We start from the raw sequence: 18,878 nt of genomic DNA on the forward strand, positions 1-18,878 counted from the left end.
CTGTAATCCCAGCACTTTGGGAGGCTGAGGCAGGAGGATCACTTGAGCCCAGGAGTTTGAGATCAGCTCGGGCAACATACTGAAACCTCATCTCTACAAAAAGAAAAAAAAGAAGAAGAAGAAGAAGAAAATTTAACCAGCTGAGAGTGGGTGGCACGTGCCTGTGGTCCCAGGTACTTGGGAGGTTGAGGTGAGAGGATCACTTAATACAGGAGTTTGAGGTTGCAGTGAGCTATGATTGCACCACTGTACTCCAGCCTAGTCGACAGCAAGACCTTGCCACTTAAAAGAGAGAGACCACAAACTAACCCATGCACTATGGGCAATTGCTTTTTTTGAGATAATTCAAAAGGCAAAGTAGTGGTCTCAACAAATGCTGCTGGAACAACTGGATATTCACATGCAAAAGATGAATTTGGACCTCTGTCTCACACCAGATACAAAACCTTAACTCAAATGGATCTAGTATGTATCATAAATAGTATAGGACTTTGGACTTAAAACCATTGGACCATTTTAAACTGCTGTCACTTTCACTGAACCTCTTCTTCTGCAAGTCTACAATTATTCGTATAATCCAATTCAAAAAAAGTCATATTCATGTATGTACTTCTTACCCTGCACAAGCTTGCAGACAGGCCAACATTGTTGCCAAAGTTTCTGGAGGAAGTTGAGCACTTTTGGGCTGGTCTTTTTCTGGGGCAAGTCCGCCCAAAATAGAAGGACACCGTCTCTTTAAAAAAGTCATACACGCCTGGATAAAAGGCTCCTGAAGAACAGAAAACTCTCTCAGTGTATTTAAAATTGATCTTAAATGTTTTTGAATTAAAGATAACTACTAAGCACTGTAACTAAAATCCAAAATAAATAACATCTTCATTGCCATTTAAAAAAGTTGTTTCTTTTAAATTTTTCTTTAGTTTATTACTGCTGCACAAATTTTAAAAGTTGTACTTGATAGCCATTTTAGCCACCAAAATTTAAGAGCAAAAATAAATGAACAAATCCTGCTTACCCCATGCTCTCGAATTTTATCTGTGAGCCACTTATCAAGTTTGAGGTATTCACGACGTGAAGCAAGTGCAGCAAGGTCAATAACAAAGGCAAATGGAGTACCATTTAGCAGCATTGACAAGGCCTAAAGGACAAAGCATATTAGATAATGCAAGTGGAGCAATTAAGTAACTATCTCTGTCCCATATTCTGTTTTTCGCTTTCCACAAACAAGTTCAAATAAAACACACTGCTAATAGTTCCTTGGTCACAATTTAAACAGCTTAGCACAATTCAGGGGTAACATTAGTCATTATTTTCTAAAATAATGATCACATTTTAAAGGTGAATACATGACACTACCTTCCAAACAAACTTTACCGTGCTCTTTAAAATAACTAAACCTAGAGCAGAACAAGACTCAAAGCATGAATAATTATCCCTACCCATTTTTCAAAATCTAAACACAGGCTTAAGCACAACTATATCACCAGTACATTAATGCACCTACTGATTAGTAATATAGAGTCTAGGCTGTACGTGGTGGCTCACGACTGTAATCCCAGCACTTTGGGAGGCCAAGGTGGGTGGATCACCTAAAGTCAGGGGTTCAAGACCAGCCTGGCCAACATGGTGAAACCCTGTCTCTACTAAAAATAAAAAAATTAGCCAGGTACGTTGGCAGGCGCCTGTAGTCCCAGCTACTTGGGAGGCTGAGGCAGGAGAATCACTTGAACCCGGGAGGTAGAGATTGCAGTGAGCCAAGAGGCGCCACTACACTCCAGCCTGGGTGACAGAGTAAGATTCTGTCTCCAAAAAAAAAGATATAGAGTAATTCGTCAAAAGATCCTGTTGATTCTCACAGAGTTGCTTAAGGGAAGAAACATGCCTAGTTTCCCCAAAAACTGTATCTAACATAACTTATGAGAAAAGCTAACTTTTCACTATAAAACAGCTTTACAATATACGGAAGACCAATCAAAAATAAAAACACTTTTATCTACCTAAAGCCACTCTCCTTCCTATCCTTTTTAAGAAACCTCTAAATCTCATCTCATTCTAGGAGCTAGTCACATGTGAATTATTCCTAGAGCATCTTTGTTACATAAGCATTTACTTTTTTTCCTTTTTTTTTCTTTTTTTTTGAGATGGAGTCTCACTCTGTCGCCCAGGCTGGAGTGCAGTGGCACAATCTTGGCTCACCACAACCTCCGCCTGCCAGGTTCAAGCAATTCTCCTGCCTCAGCCTCCCGAGTAGCTGGGATTACAGGCACGCACACCACGCCCGGCTAATTTTTCTATTTTTAGTAGAGATGGTGTTTCACCATGTTTTGTTTGGTCAGGCTGGTCTCGAATTCCTGACCTTGTGGATCCGCCCACCTCAGCCTCCCAAAGTGCTGGGATTACAGGCATGAGCCACCGCGCCCGGCCTTTTTTTCTCATTAGTAAATAAACTGGTGTCAGTCTGTCCCTCCGAACTCACCTTCAAGTCCTGGGCCACATCAAGTATTCGAGACAATTTGGCCTGATCATACTGCTCCCCTCTCATGTACCATTCTGCCATTGCATGCATGATAAGTTGGCGAATTGAGGGAGACTGTCCCTAAAAAGGGGAAGAAAGATTAAATAGCAATACTGCTAAACACTGTGATAGATATTATCACAAATGCCCAGTTAATTTTACTAGAACTTGTATAAAAATCAGGTATACCTGTGCTGACATTAAGTTCAGGCCTCAAACTATGCAATTACCATGACGTTCTTTACAGGAAAGCCAAGTTACCTCCACATATTCCAAATAAAGCCTGTTCCTAAACTTGGGTCATATAGTCATTCAACAAACTTATTTGTCCTATTTTAAGTCTGCCTATCATTTTCAGAAACACAATGTGAACTAGATTATGTGAACATGAAGATACATCAAGTTTATATAATTACTTTAAATGCAAATTACTGGTATATAAATAAAAACAAAACAATTTAAGGTAACTATTTCTGATGTTGCACAGTATAGTGTTGGATGTATCACTACTTCTGGGAGTGACGCCTGTACGCACATTCTAAATCTTATTTCCACAAACAAGAATCTTTGATTTTTTTTATTCCATTTCTTTTTTTTTTTTTTTTTACTGGCAGGTAGCCTGGTTTTCAGAAACAACGATGAATGATGCAAATATCTGGAACGCAGTGAGTATTTATCATAGAAGCAACAGCAAGACCACTACTATTGCTATATCCAAGTAATATCCCAGTTAATTGACCTAGAGTGGCAGATGGTCTGCTAGAACAAGTATTCAATCACAAGTGAGGAGATGCAGCTCGTTTACCAGCCCTTTCTACCTCACAGCTATGGTGAGAAAGGAATGAAGACCATCTGGACTGCAAATGCTTGGTTAAATGTTTATCATGCATTTTGTAAACTGTTAAAGTCTACAATGTTAATTGAGTCTCTAGGAAAGGAGAGGAAACTAACTGAATGACCTAGAACTAAGGCTAACATTTTTCACTTATAATAAAGACCCTTATTTCACTAATTTGTAAAAAGCACTTGTATATAATATAAACTACTCCAAGAATGGGTAAAGGATAAAAAGTAGCTAAAAAGGGCACTCGGGGTAAAGGGGAAGAAAGTTTTTTTTCTGCATGTATCATATAATGTAGGATATTAGCTTGGGAAACAGGGCAAGACTCTGTCTCTATAAAAATTCAAAAAATTAACCGGGTATGGTGGCATGTGCCTGTGGTCCCATCTACTTAGGATGGCTGAGGCAGAATGACTGACTGAGCCTGGGAGGTTGAGGCTGCAGTGAGACATGTTTGCATCACTACACTCCAGCCTAGGTGACAGGGCAAGCAAGATCCTCCCTCAAAAAAAAAAAAAAAAAAAGTAGGAGAGGGAAAAAAATCAGTGGACAAAAGAATACTTACTTGCCAAATACATTCTACAAAATTAGAGGTAAAAAGCACAGGGGCTTGAAAGGCATTTCAGCACAAACTGAAATAAAATGTAAATGTTGGATTTAGATAAATTACAAAAGAGTGCTAATTAAAAATTGATCTGTGATCTCTCATTTCTTGTGAAAATATGACATCAGTACCTTCTGCCTCCATGATAGATGTTTAAGCTCCTTCGCATAAAAAGGAAAGTGATGCCCTAGCAATACAGACCTTTCTTAATATTGAAATTATTAAATATTGGCCGGGTGTGGTGGCTCACACCTGTAATCCCAGAACTTTGGGAGGCCGAGGTGGGTGGATCATTTGAGGTCAGGAGTTTGAGACTATCCTGGCCAACACAGTGAAATCCCACTTCTACTAAGAATACAAAAATTAGCCGGGCATGGTGACGCATGCCTGTAATCCCAGCTCCACAGGAGGCTGAGGAAGGAGAATCACTTGAACCCAGGAGACGGAGGTTGCAGTGAGAAAGACTGCACCATTGCACTCCAGCCTGGGCGACAGAGCAAGACACCATCTCAAAAAAAAAAAAAAAAAAGGAAAGAAAATAAAATTATTAAATATTATTTTGCCTCCGTGCTTTTGGGATCTTGTATTTTATTGCTCACATGATTCTAAAAGATAAAACAAGTTTTATGACAGTATGACTTTTGAAGTCATAATAATTCAGAGATGTAAAAAAAAATTTCTCTGGTTGAGCTTCCTCAACACTCCAAAGAAGGTCAATTATTCAGATGAAAAAATGGTAAGCACACGGTCACATCTTACCTGCCCATGCCATGCATAGTGCAAAATAATAGCTGAGTTAGGATGGTTTCCAAGGAAAATTGGCATCAGAGTGGAGATAAGTTCATGGCGCAAGGTATGCCAAGAGGTGTTAATTTGTAGTAAGGCCAATACCAGCATGTCTGGGCAGTGTTTGATAGGGAAGCTGAAGAGCTGTTTGACTTGCTCATACTGCCCAACCTCTGCAAGCCTCAGCAGAGATTCAATCAAATCCAAGCTCTTCCTAACAAGAAAGGAAGAAACATGCTTTATCAATGAAAATCCAAGTATACAGATTAATTTTCAAAATAAGTGATACCAGCTTGTAAGCACAAAACCAAGTTGGTGTCATGTTTTAATATTAGAAGTTTGAAGTCCACAGCACTCTCTTAAGAATTATTTTTGCCCCAAGAGGTTGAAACTGGTTGACTTTAACTGAGCCTGAAGATCTAACTCTATCCTCAGCCCATGAAAAACATGGGGATAGAGAATGAAGTAAACACCACGAGAAAACAGGTTAAGAAAATAACATGGGGTAGACTAGAGAACAAATGCTGTATTTCTCTACCAAATCAATGGCAAAAAATAAATTTAAAAGAGAGAACAAAGACAGATTTACAGAATAAAAGAAACTATGGACTGTGTCTGGATTCTCAATCACAGAAATTTTTAAAAGACATTTTTGAGCCAATTGGGGAACTTAAATGTAAATAACTAGCTATATTAAGGAACTGTTATTTGTTAATGTGATAATGGTATTTAAGCTTTATAAAAATGGAAAGAGCCCTTTATCTGTTCAAATAAAATGAAGAAGAAACACTACTATATACATTAGACTCATAAGGAAAAAAATAAGCAAGTTTACAAATCTAACGTTGGCTACCACCTAAGAAAAGGACACACCACCACCAAAAAAGGTAAAGACAATTATTTGATCAATAACAGAAATGTGTTCTGGGAGGGTATAGATAGAAAAAAATTGAAGATACATTATGAACTAGATCCCTTTGGGGAACAATTCAGGCCGCGCTCTCTCCCGGTAGCCCTGCGTACTTCAAAAATGATGAAAGTACTTGTACCATTCTTTCTTCACACATTCACAGAGAGGAATGACGGGACAGAGTTCCAAGAGAAACCTGATATACACACCAGGCCGGACTAAGATTCTACCTCGAAAATTTGAAACTGGAACTCAGAGAAACTAGATACTTTAGCTGAAAAGCATTAGATTTGGCCAGGTGCTGTAGCTCACACCTGCAATCCCAGCACTTTGAGAGACCGAGGCGGATGGATCACTTGAGGTCAGGAGTTTAAGACCAGCCTGGCCAACATGGTAAAACCCCACCTCTACTAAAAATATAAAACTTAGCCCAGGACGGTGGTGAGCACTTGTAATCCAGCTACTCGGGAGGCTGAGGCAGGAGAATCGCTTAAACCGGGGAGGCAGAGGTTGCAGTGAGCTGAGATTGTGCCACCGCACTCCTGAGATTGTGCCACTGCACTCCAGCCTGGGCAACAGAGCGAGACTCCATCCCAAAAATATAAATAAGAAAAGAAAAGAAAACTATTAGATTTGACAGGTTGGCCACCTTGAGCAACTTACAAATCAAAAAAAAAAAAAAAAAAAGGCATAAGCTCTACACAGAAGAAATCTCAATACTAAGGGAGAAAGGAGGAAGTACACATCTCTTTCCAACATTTGATACTTTCAGATTTGATGCTTTTAAAAGAACACCTAAAGACAGACCTTACAAGATATAACTAACGATAGAGACTGAAAAAGAATTTATCTACCAACCCCCTCTATAAATACTTAAGTAAGGTCACTAAAACTACTGCTTCATTTAAACCTGTTAACTATGTACTTGGTTTACTATTAACTTTATATTTCACAAAATAAGAAGTAATCTTTTAAATGAAAGATGAATCAAAGTGTTTACCATGTGGCAATTTCTCGATTGTCATCCTCTGGTGGTGCTTTCAGAATATCAGTGGCAACAGTATGACAGGGATAGTCAGCAAAACAGAAGATCTCTGGATTTATAAGGGAATGTTGAATGAAGGAGAGCTGCAATGAAAGAAAATGCTTACCACCATAAATGACTGTGAATGCTATAAAAATCTGAAATGTTTTCATTAGGCTATTGTCAATCTTAACATTATTAGCATGGCAGTTTCCCGTTTAAAATCTTAATTATTTGCCCTTTGAAAACCACACATAATTCAGACACATTAAAGGTGCATAATGAAACCCTGTCTGGATTATCAATCATAACAACTGTTAAAAAGACATTTCTGAGCCAATTAGGGAAACTTAACGTTGCCTTGGAAATGAACATCATTAAACTATTGGGAAAACACCTTGACAGTTACACCTTAAAGGAGTCTGCCTAATACTAAAACTATGATAATATTCCTTCAATACTTATGGACAGTCCTTGCTTTTCTGTGCTATGTATAACAAATTCTACTTTACAAGAATATTTCGATCAATGGGTAGATGGCACTACATAAAGAATAAGTCATGTTTTATTCCCCCATCTATAGCTAAATACCACTCACTCACCTGACCTTCAGCATGTTTCCAAGGTCTATATATGAGGTCTACTGGGAACACTTCCATACCCAAACCCCTCTGAATGCCATAAACCACATTATGAAGTCCTTTACTGTCACGAATTTGAAATCCAGGATGGTCCAGTTCATAAGTTACTTCCTTGAAATTCAAACTTGGATTCTAAAAAAGACCAAAGCAGTTTAAAATGTAATGAATGTGTGTATATTTTGATACATTATCCAAAAGGCCAAATTAAATCTGAAATTCAATTTAGATGTTCTACTTACAAAATTTTTAATGTGAATTTTAAGAAACCCATTCTTTTTTTTTTTCTTTTTTTTTTTTTGTAAGACAGAGTCTCACTCCGTTGCTCAGGCTGCAGTGCAGTGGCATGATCTCGGCTCACTACAACCTCTGCCTCTTCAGTTCAAGAGATTCTCGTGCCTCAGCCTCCCAAGTATCTGGGATTACAGAAGTACACCAACATGCCCAGGTAATTTTTTAAAATTTTAGTAGAGGCAGGTTTTCGCCATGCTGGCCAGGATGGTATCAAACTCCTGGCCTCATGTGATCCACCTGCCTCGGCCTCCCAAAGTGCTGGGATTACAGGAGTGAGCCTCCACAACCGGCTTATCACACTACCTTTTAATATCTAAAAGTTCCATTCTAGGGCCAGGCGCAGTGGCTTACGCCTATAATCACAGCACTTTGGAAGGAGGGCGGATTGCCTGAGGTCAGGAGTTTGAGACCAGCCTGGCCAACATGATGAAACCCTGTCTCTACTAAAAATACAAAAAAAAAGAAAAAAAATTAGCCAGGCATGGTGGCACATGCCTGTAGACCGAGCTACTTGGTAGGCTGAGGCAGGAGAACTGCTTGAACCCAGGAGCCAGAGGGTGCAGTGAGCTGTGATCGTGCCACTGCACTTCAGCCTGGCCAACAGAGTGAGACTCCATCTAAAAAAAACAAAAACAAAAGTTCCATTCTAGGCCAGGTACAATGGCTCACACTTGTAATCCCAACGCTTTGCTCCCAAAGGTGGGAGGATCACTAACTAGAGCCCAGGAGTTAAAGTCCAATATGGGCAACATAGCAAAAGGAGAAATAAATAGAGCTCAATTCCTTTATGTCTTATTTAAGCCCTTCAATATTTTAGTAGAGGTACTTTATTTTTTATTCAGTTTGCAACCGAAGTAGAAGTGGCAAGATAAATATGATTTTCATTGTTCTTATCCACCATAAACAAGAGTAACTTAGAAGTAGCACCCCAAATTACAAGGTAACAACCCTAATGAAAAAATTTAAATTTGATTACGTACTGCCTGCAGTACACAATTAACTTGGATGCTTTATTACTTTTTGAGTTAACGAAGGTGGAAAATTCTTTAAAATTTGCTTTCTTTGGACTATATCATCCAAATACCACAAATCAAAAATCATCATCACATATACTCACCAGTTCTTTAAGAACGTCAATCAAGACTTCTACATTCCACGTGTGTGCCTGTGCTCCATCACTTTTATCTTTCCCATCACTCCAGATCCCACTGCCCGGAGCAGAAATACTCTGTAGAAGTAAAACTTGAATTAAACAAACCCAACTACTCCATGTGTTCACTTCTGGTCGATAGAACAATCAATCATACTGTAATTTAATAAAAAAAATAAAGAGGACAGGACATTAACTCACTTGGTAAAATAGCTGAATTCAACACACCTGTAATGGAATGCCATCTGTTAATCCTGAATGAGTTCGAGCCATCATTCCCAAAACCCTTGCAACCTGGGCAGCTGTGACCTCCCGAACACCAAACTGCACGATTATATTGCGACATTCTTCAATACTGAAACAGAAATGTAACTTCAGAAAAATGCTACCAGCCTCAACACCAAGATTGAGAAATTCTGGCATTAAATGAACCTTGTTTGAAAGCCTTAGTTTTACTAAATAAAACAGGCAGAGCAGTAAGTGTTATTTCTTGTTATATTTATACAGCTAGGAATGTAACAACCATCTACTTCAGTAAGAAAATGGCAAAAGTCATTATTCTAAGTAACTCAGGAATGGAAAACCAAATATTGTATGTTCTCACTTGTTAGATGGGAGATAAGCTATGAGGATGCAAACGCATAAGAATGACACAATGCAGTGGGCTCCCAAACCCCCTGCCATGGACTGTTATCAGTCTGTGACCTGTTAGAAACCATCCACACAGCAGGAGGTGAGCAAGTATTTCCACTTGGGCTCCACTTCTTGTGGAGTACAAGAGTACTGGAGTACAATGGCACAATCTTGGCTCACTGCAACCTCTGCCTCAGCCTCCCAAATAGCTGGGATTACAAGCATGCACCACCACGCATGGCTAATTTTTGTATTTTTAGTGGAGACGGGGTTTCACCACATTGGCCAGGCTGATCTCAAACTCCTGGCCTCAAGTGATCCACCCGCCTCAGCCTCCCAAAGTGCTGGGATTACAGGCGTGAGCCACAATGCCCAGCCTGAAAATTTTTTTAAAAAAGGCAAACAATTTTAAAAAATCAGTGTAAGAGCTGGGTGTGGTGGCTCACGCCTGTAATCCCAGCACTTTGGGAGTCTGAGGCGGGTGGATCACAAGGTCAGGAGATCAAGACCATCCTGGCTAGCACAGTGAAACCCCATCTCTACTAAAAATACAAAAAATTATCTAGGCATGGTGGCGCTCACCTGTAGTCCCAGCTGCTTAGGAGGCTGAGGCAGGAAAATCACTTGAACCTGGGAGGTGGAGGTTGCAGTGAGCTAAGATTGTGCCACTGCACTCCAGCCTGGGCAACAGAGCAACACTCCGTCTCAAAAAAAATCAGTGGAAGAAAATAAGACTCATGAGTAATGCGCTCTTTCACAATAACAAAATTATCTTCCGTCTTCTTTAAGATTTTAACATGCAAAGTGAGTTTTATTATTCTGATATGTACACAGCCTTGAAAATCCATCCTAACTTTTTTTTTGTTAGTCTCGCTTTTTTTTGACGAAGTCTCGCTTTGTTGCCCAGGCTGGAGTGCAGTGGCATGATCTTGGCTCACTGCAATCTCCACCTCCTGGGTTCAAGTGATTCTCCTGCCTCAGCCTCCTGAGTAGCTGGGATTATAGGCACGTGCCACCACACCTAGCTAATTTTTGTATTTTTAGTATAGACAGGGTCTTCACGATGTTGGTCAAGCTGGTCTTGAACTCCTGACATCAGGTGATCCACCCACCTCGGCCTCCCAAAGTGCTGGGATTACAGGTATGAGCCACCGTGCCCAGCCTGCATCCTAACTTTTCACTATGCATCTTATTCAGTTTGATTAACAAAAATTATATGCCAGGCACAAGTACAACACTCACAAATGCACTATTTCAAACCTAAGTGAGAATGTGATTTGTCTCAGAGTTTTTAAAACATAAGGATTTTTAAGTCAAAGCAAAGCACATTAATGCCCTTAATAATTTGCTTTTAGAAAAATATTAATAATCCAGTGTATCACAGTCTTAAGTGCTACTAACAGTGTGAAACAATATCCTTTGGTGCCCTAAGCAAGTGAGAAAAATACACAAGAGGCAGAAAAGGAAGGAAGCCACAGAAGAAGGCAGAATGAAGAAATTAGAGGGGTGGGGGTCAGAGAGGAGAAAATTAGTCACATTAAGTGTAAAGCGATACAAGTTCCATAAACACTAACTTGCTTCAATGCTCTCTCTTCCTTCCAAAAGCCAAAATATGCCTATTGTGGCAACTAGCCTGGAAACCTCTGGCTCCTAATTTTGAGAAACTGGTGAGGGGAAGGAGATAAACATTTAACACCCAGGATGTTTACAGCTGTCACACACACTAGTTCGTGTAAGATTAAAATTTAGAAGCATGCCTCTTGAGAAGAAAAGATGATTAACTTTAAGGAATTTTAGAGACTTTTTTTAAAGAATTACATCATGTTTGGCACAAGAATAATCAGAAGCTTAACACATTTTACTACCAACCTTGCACAAAAGCCATAGCCTACTTCTTGCATGAAATCAGCCAAAGAGCTCTCCATCATGGTTTTAGCTACCCCTCCGGAATCAGGCAGGATCCTATCCATTAGAATGTCCCGTTTTTCAGGGTATAAAAGTGGTGCGAGCACCACGGGACAGCGTTCTTGGGGAAAATCTGAGAAAGGAAAAAGGTTACAACTGCTATACTAATTAAAAACAAACAATCCTCTTTTGCTCTATCCAAAATCCCCTCAAACCCAATTCTCTCACAAGTTCATATTCAAAGCCAAGCTTATTTCATTTTTCCAGCCTACTAGCCCAAGTTATGATTTTAACATCAATTCCAAAATTTGCATACTTTTACATCACAAAAAATGCTCATCAGTGTACCTTTAACATTTGACAATGGCATTCCATCTACTGACCAATTCATACCCTAAATATTACTTTAAATTTGCACAATAGGGCTATCACTTCCCATACAAAGAAAGCATCAAAAACAAACAATGAGAATATCAGTCTATTTATTTCACTGGCAAGTGGAAAGTTTCCCATTAGTGAGAATGTTAATGTACATTAAAATTAAACTCTATAAACATTAAGAAGTAAATAAAAATAACCATGAGAATGGATGTTAATCCACTATCAGATGTGTTGTGAAAAGAATTCTTATCTTTCTCAAACATGAAAGCTCAGAGGCAACAAAATAACTAGAATTTATCTTAACTTTACAATGCCGATATCCAAGGAGGTGAAGTGAGCATATCAAAAGTGACCGATTTTTTAAGCTAAAAATAGCATGTAAGGCTAGGTATGGTGTCATGCTCGCCTGATCTTCCCAAAGTGCTGGGATTATTGGCCTGAGCCACTGTGCCCAGCTGATGTCTCTTCTTTAAAAAGAGAAAGAGGCAGAGGGGAGGGGAGGGGAGGGGAGGGGATGGGAGGGGGAGGGGAGGAGAGGGGGAGGGAAGGGGAATGGGAGGAGATGGGAAGGGGAGGGGAGGGGAGGGGGAAGGGAGGGGAGGGGCAGGGCAGGGGAGGGAGAGGGGAAGGGAAGGGGAGGGGAAGGGGAAGGGGAGGGGAGGGGAAGGGGAAGGGGAGGGGAGGGGAGGGGAAGGGGAGGGGAAGGGGAAGGGGAGGGGAGGGGAAGGGGAGGGGAAGGGAAGGGGAGGGGAGGGGAAGGGGAGGGGAGGGGAAGGGGAAGGGGAGGGGAAGGGGAGGGGAAGGGGAGGGGAGGGGAGGGGAAGGGGAAGGGGAAGGGGAGGGGAAGGGGAAGGGGAGGGGGAGGGGAAGGGGAAGGGGAGGGGGAGGGGAGGGGGAGGGGGAGGGGAAGGGGAGGGGGAGGGGAAGGGGAGGGGGAGGGGAAGGGGAGGGGAGGGGAAGGGGAAGGGGAAGGGGAGGGGAGGGGAAGGGGGAGGGGGAGGGGGGGGAGGGGGAGGGGAGGGGAAGGGGGAGGGGAGGGGGAGGGGAGGGGAGGGGAAGGGGGAGGGGAAGGGGGAGGGGAGGGGAGGGGAAGGGGGGGGAGGGGAGGGGAAGGGGGAGGGGAAGGGGGAGGGGAGGGGAGGGGGAGGGGAAGGGGGAGGGGAGGGGGGAGGGGAGGGGAAGGGGGAGGGGAGGGGAAGGGGGAGGGGAGGGGAAGGGGAGGGGAAGGGGGAGGGGAGGGGAAGGGGGAGGGGAGGGGAAGGGAAGGGGAGGGGGAGGGGGAGGGGGAGGGGAGGGGGAGGGGGAGGGGGAGGGGAGGGGGAGGGGGAGGGGGAGGGGAGGGGGAGGGGAGGGGGAGGGGAAGGGGAAGGGGAGGGGAAGGGAAAGGGGAAGGGGAGGGGAGGGGAAGGGGAGGAGAGGGAGAGGGGAAGGGGAGGAGGGGTAGAGGGGGAGGGGAGGTGGAGAGGGGAGGGGGGAGGTGGAGAGGGGAGGGGGGAGGTGGAGAGGGGGAGGGGGAGGGGGAGGGGAGGGGAAGGGGGAGGGGAGGAGCGGGAGAGGGGGAGGGGAGGGGAAGGGGGAGGGGAGGGGAGGGGGAGGGGAAGGGGGAGGGGAGGGGAGGGGAAGGGGGAGGGGAGGGGGGAGGGGAGGGGAAGGGGGAGGGGAGGGGAAGGGGGAGGGGAGGGGAAGGGGAGGGGAGGGGAAGGGGAGGGGAAGGGGAAGGGGAAGGGGAGGGGAGGGGAGGGGGAGGGGAGGGGAGGGGAGGGGGAGGGGGAGGGGGAGGGGGAGGGGGAGGGGGAGGGGGAGGGGAGGGGAAGGGGAGGAGAGGGAGAGGGGGAGGGGAGGAGGGGAAGGGGGAGGGGAGGGGAGGGGGAGGGGAAGGGGGAGGGGAGGGGGGAGGGGAGGGGGAGGGGGAGGGGAGGGGGAGGGGGAGGGGAGGGGGAGGGGGAGGGGAGGGGAAGGGGGAGGGGAGGGGAAGGGGGAGGGGAGGGGAAGGGGGAGGGGAGGGGAAGGGGGAGGGGAGGGGAGGGGGGAGGGGAGGGGAAGGGGGAGGGGAGGGGAAGGGGGAGGGGAGGGGAAGGGGGAGGGGAGGGGAAGGGGGAGGGGAGGGGAAGGGGAGGGGGAGGGGGAGGGGGAGGGGGAGGGGAGGGGAAGGGGAGGGGGAGGGGGAGGGGGAGGGGGAGGGGGAGGGGAGGAGAGGGGGAGGGGAGGGGGAGGGGGAGGGGGAGGGGGAGGGGGAGAGGGGAAGGGGAGGGAGAGGGGAAGGGGAAGGGGAGGGGGAGGGGAAGGGGAAGGGGAAGGGGAGGGGAGGGGAAGGGAAAGGGGAAGGGGAGGGGAGGGGAAGGGGAGGAGAGGGAGAGGGGAAGGGGAGGAGGGGTAGAGGGGGAGGGGAGGTGGAGAGGGGAGGGGGGAGGTGGAGAGGGGGAGGGGGAGGGGGAGGGGAGGGGAAGGGGGAGGGGAGGAGCGGGAGAGGGGGAGGGGAGGGGAAGGGGAGGGGAGAGGGGGAGGGGAGGGGAGGGCAGGGGGGAGGGGAGGGGAGGGGGAGAATGCTTTTGTGATGTGTCTGTGGTCATCCAAGAAAACCACCCACTGTAGGCTACAAAGACTCCCTTACCTCTGCGCAGCGTCTTAAGAAAAGCGTCTATCTGTTCTTGTCCAACACCAAAGGCTCCCTTCTGCCCAAAGAGGAGATGGGAGAGGAGGAGGTGTAGGACCTCTATTGCTATATCTTGGAAGCCACCTTCTTGATTTCCACTGACGTCTGCGTCAACGTAAGAACGCAGAAGATCTGGAAGCTTCTGTTTGATAAACTGGGCAGCTAGAAGTCAGGTAAACCAAAAACCGCAACTTATTTTTGCACCACAATGGGTTAAAAAGTCACATACCATCAAAATGCAGATAATCACCCTTCGCATTCACCAGTTCACCCATCTCTCTATGCTTTCTCTAGCTGACAGGTATAAAGAAACCAATGGCCAGGGACTGGCAGTGGGGAGGGGAAAATGGAGAGTTGTTGATGGGCATAGTTCTGTTTGGCAAAATAAAGTTCTAGAGAGATGTTACACAACCTGAATACAATTATCACTATGGAACTGTACACTTAAAGTGGTTATGAGGGTAACATTTATATTACATGTTTTTTACCACAGATAAAGAGAAATTAATTTCAGATTATCTTACTCTCTAAGTCTAAATCACAGAGCCTCATGATTAAAAACCCATGTATTTTAAAGTCTCACTTCGTGATATTTTTGGAAAAAGTAACTCACCGAAACCTCTAAGATCTGAGCTGGAAGAATTCAACAGGGCAAGGCCAAAAATTACCTGAAACAAGAAGGATTAGATTAACCGAAGAGCCAAATGGCTGTTTTTAATTCTAGTTTTGTCTACATCTCTTTTCATAAATCACTCACCTCTTGTACTTTGCTTAATTTGAGCACTTTACTCAGCTGGGCAAATAAGTGGGGTGCAGGCTTTAAACTCTGAAACAAACCAAATTTTAGTTTAAAATAAGAACTTGCTTTTTCAAGAAGTTTTTAACAACCTATCTGTTTGCCCAAGGATGGCACTACATAGGAGTTGCTTAATTCTGTAGTGTTGCTAGAAACATTACACTATGTCCTAAAACTGTGAAATGACAAACTTAAGCCTTCACATGATCTGGTTTTAGTAAGATTCTATTTATTATTAAAGGAACTGCCTTGATTTTGTTACAAACTATAAAAGACACCCCAAAATAACAACCTGAAATTTTTATATTAAGACATCACATTATGAGATCAAGGCTTAGGGCCTTTTCAGAAAGCCTAAGAAGAGATCACACTCTTAAAGATAATAGTAATACCAACCTTCTGATAGTGCAATGGATTATCAATGGCATAGGACAGCGTCGAGATAAAATTTGGCTTTGTAATCAGCAACGCACACTCCTGAATCAGAAACTGAGTCTTTAAAAATAAAAAATGATTTTCATTAGCACTAATCATCATCTAAGAACAAACAGAAGCTGAGGTACTCAGAACATTAAAATGTGATCTAACACTATATACTGTTATATATTATCAAAATCAGCTCTTTAAAAATCTCGCCAGGTGCGGTGGTTGACAACCGTAATCCCAGCACTTTGAGAGGCCAAGGCAGGTGGATCACCTGAGGCCAGGAGTTCAACACCTGCCTGGCCAACATGGTAAAACCCTCTCTCTACTAAAAATACAAAAATTAGCCAGGCCTGGTGCCAGATGCCTATAATCTCAGCTACTTGGGAGGCTGAGGCAGGAGAATCGCTTGAACCCAGGAGGCAGAGGTTACAGTGAGCCACCACACTCTAGCCTGGGGACGAGAGAGAGACTCTGTCTCAAAAACACCCAAGGTAAAAGGAACCAGGAAATAAAAAAAGATGTAAAGAAAGTTATAGAGTTTTTAAAAAAAAAAAACTCATTACACTACTCAAAGTCTATTAGCAGCAAAACTTCCAGAAAATAAGAGCTCATTGATACGATTACGGTAAGAAACAGTATTATGACAAACTCTTGCCAGATGGGGAATAAAGCTAGAGATTCAATCCAGGACATGAGATCTCCTCTGCCTTACTAACTTTTCAGGCAGGGAACCCTCACATTCCTGCTTCCTTCAGGCAGGTCTGATCCCTACCTCTCTAAACCTGAACTAGGTAGCTGTTATAGTCTACAGCCAGGCAGAAGGGACGCACAGAAAAAAAAGGAAAAATCTAACAACTTTTCACCATCCAGCTACAATCACTTCTGGATGCTATTTTGTACGTGTCATATGCTACATACGCTATGCCCAAAATTCATTTAACAATTACAGCTAAGTGGACATGAACTCTGTAAGCCCCAAATACCTGATGGAAATCTTTGCCACTGCTTTTACCATCGCCACTGAAATCCACATGCGAAAATAGGCAGCGTAATAAATGCCTGTCTGCCTCAGGACCGTGCCGATTCACAATCTAAAATGACCAAAAATAACATGTTTAATAAGAGAAGATAAAACAAAAAAAAAAAAGTAAGGTTTCAAAAAAGAAAATCAACCTCCAAGGCAAAATTCCAATTTACATTAATTACTCATTTTTGAATTAAAGTTAAAGGAATTATTGATGGAAGTGCCCATAATTTATAACTCAATTTTTTTTAGAGAGGGTCCATATTGCCCAGGCTGATCTCAAACTCCTGGACTCACAGCGTCTTCTCGCCTCATCCTTCTGAGTAGCTAAGATCACAGGCATACACCACTGCTTCCAGATGTAATTCAATATTATAAAAATGTTTCCTGGGCCGGGTGCGGTGGCTCACGCCTGTAATCCCGCACTTTGGGAGGCTGAGGCTGATGGATCACCTGAGGTCAGGAGTTCAAGACCAGCCTGGTCAACATGGTGAAACCCCGCCTCTACTAAATATACAAAAATTAGCCAAGCATGGTGGTGGGTGCCTGTAACCCCAGCTACTCGTGAGGCTGAGGCAGGAAATCACTTGAACCCGGGAGGCAGAGGTTGCAGTGAGCCGAGATCGTGCCATTGTGGTCCAGCCTGGCCAACAAGAGTGAAACGTCATCTCAAAAAAAGAAAAAAAAAATGTTTCCTATAGTCAGTCACTGGCAGGAAAAAGAGAAGAAAAACTACAGTAATTTTACTGTGCAACTCTGTACTTTGCTCAACATCTACACCAAAAACACCACATGGCATGATCAAATGTGTAACAAAAAGTTTTTTTTTTAAGGCAACAATTTTACCTAACTCAAATTCTCTCTGCTAACACAGCTGTAATGCTACATGGCACAGCCTTAAATGAAACTGCCACAAGATCCGACTTCAGTGATTTAGATGCTGCCCTTGAGCTCAGTTTCCTGCCCTTCCTCAAATTTACCCATGTTTGTTTCTATTTGTTATTCTTTCTAAATGAAAAACTCCAGATGGCTATACATGGTTTGTTCTTTCACTTCATTTAGGTTTCTACTCTAAAGCCACCTTATCAGTGAGGTCTTATTACCATTCCTAAAATAGAAATATGACCTGCCCCAGCATCACTCCTTATTCTGCTTTACTTTTTCTCCATAGCATTTACCACTACCTGCTAATTTGTTTATTGAAATTTTGTATAGCTGTGTTCACTTCTGCACATCTAGTCTAAAAAATACTTGAGCACAGTATATGTGCAGAGTAATCACGTTTGCTAAGAGCCACATACTACCTACACGTTGGGCTAGATATTGCACTGAGCTTTCCTGGCTTAATCTTCAAAAACTGCTAAAATTTACCACCGTCTATCCCCACGGATAAGGGGTTGACATAGTTAAAACAGACTCCTTGAGCCTAAAATCCAAGTCTATGAGTTGAAGAATCTGGATTTATAGTCCAACTTCAAAGCCTATGATCTTCCCACTATATCATGGTAACAACATGAAAGCTGTCTAAGTTCTTAGCTTATTTCAGTTTCCCTTCTCTTCATTCAGAAACTATGGAAGAAAGACCATCTCTACCAAAAAAAATAGCTAGGCATGGTGATATACACCTATAATTTCCAGCTACTTGAGAGGCTGATGTACGAGAATCGCTTGAACCCAGGAGGCGGAGGTTGCAGTGAGCAGAGATTGCACCACTGCACTCCAGCCTGGATGAGGGAGTGAGACTCTGTCTCCAAAAAAAAAAAAAAAAAAAAAAAAAAATAGAAGAGTCTGGGTGCAGTGGCTTACACCTGTAATCCAAACACCTTGGGAGGCTGAGGCAGGAGGATCACATGAGCCCAGGAGTTCAAGGTTACAGTGAGCTATGATGGTGCCACTGCACTCCCACCTTGTGGGGACAAAGCAGCACCCTGTCTCAATAAAAAATAAAACAAAAAAGAACAGAATTAACTGTGATCCAATTAACGAGATCTCTCACCTTTGAAAAAATACGATAATCTGGTTCAACCTACATTTGCTGAGTATATGCTACGTACTAGTCTAGGTGTAAACACAGCAGCAGAGGAGACTAATAGGTTCCAAATTCTCACAAAGTCAATTTTTGTGGGACAAGTACAGGCAAAGAATTTCTGACAACATTATCTGTTAACAAAAAGAAAATAAAACAGAGCTTGCTAACATTGATGCAGGGGGTTACCTCAGAGAAGCCTTCTAAGGTGAGACCTGTGAGCTGAGACAACCATAGATACAGGTGAAGAAAGAACAATCCAGGGAGAAGGA

At 43.5% G+C, this 18,878-nt stretch overlaps 1 protein-coding gene across 8 annotated transcripts in view; it reads right to left on the minus strand.

Moving 5' to 3' along the window:
* CNOT1 (CCR4-NOT transcription complex subunit 1) overlaps positions 1-18,878 on the minus strand; it is a 111,044-nt gene that overhangs the window by 53,431 nt on the left and 38,735 nt on the right. For all 8 annotated transcript variants that reach the window (XM_004057735.5, XM_019011860.4, XM_019011855.4 and 5 more), the window contains exons 3-16: positions 16,540-16,647; positions 15,527-15,625; positions 15,092-15,160; positions 14,948-15,002; positions 14,293-14,496; positions 11,265-11,433; positions 8,991-9,117; positions 8,730-8,840; positions 7,283-7,453; positions 6,657-6,784; positions 4,720-4,960; positions 2,477-2,596; positions 1,016-1,138; positions 618-769 (exon numbers count right to left, since the gene is read on the minus strand). In XM_004057735.5, the coding sequence (XP_004057783.1) occupies positions 618-769; positions 1,016-1,138; positions 2,477-2,596; positions 4,720-4,960; positions 6,657-6,784; positions 7,283-7,453; positions 8,730-8,840; positions 8,991-9,117; positions 11,265-11,433; positions 14,293-14,496; positions 14,948-15,002; positions 15,092-15,160; positions 15,527-15,625; positions 16,540-16,647 (1,877 nt within the window). The remainder of the gene's footprint in view (positions 1-617; positions 770-1,015; positions 1,139-2,476; positions 2,597-4,719; positions 4,961-6,656; positions 6,785-7,282; positions 7,454-8,729; positions 8,841-8,990; positions 9,118-11,264; positions 11,434-14,292; positions 14,497-14,947; positions 15,003-15,091; positions 15,161-15,526; positions 15,626-16,539; positions 16,648-18,878) is intronic.

The sequence above is a fragment of the Gorilla gorilla genome, chromosome 18 (assembly GCF_029281585.2).
Source record: "Gorilla gorilla gorilla isolate KB3781 chromosome 18, NHGRI_mGorGor1-v2.1_pri, whole genome shotgun sequence".
NCBI lineage: Eukaryota > Metazoa > Chordata > Mammalia > Primates > Hominidae > Gorilla > Gorilla gorilla.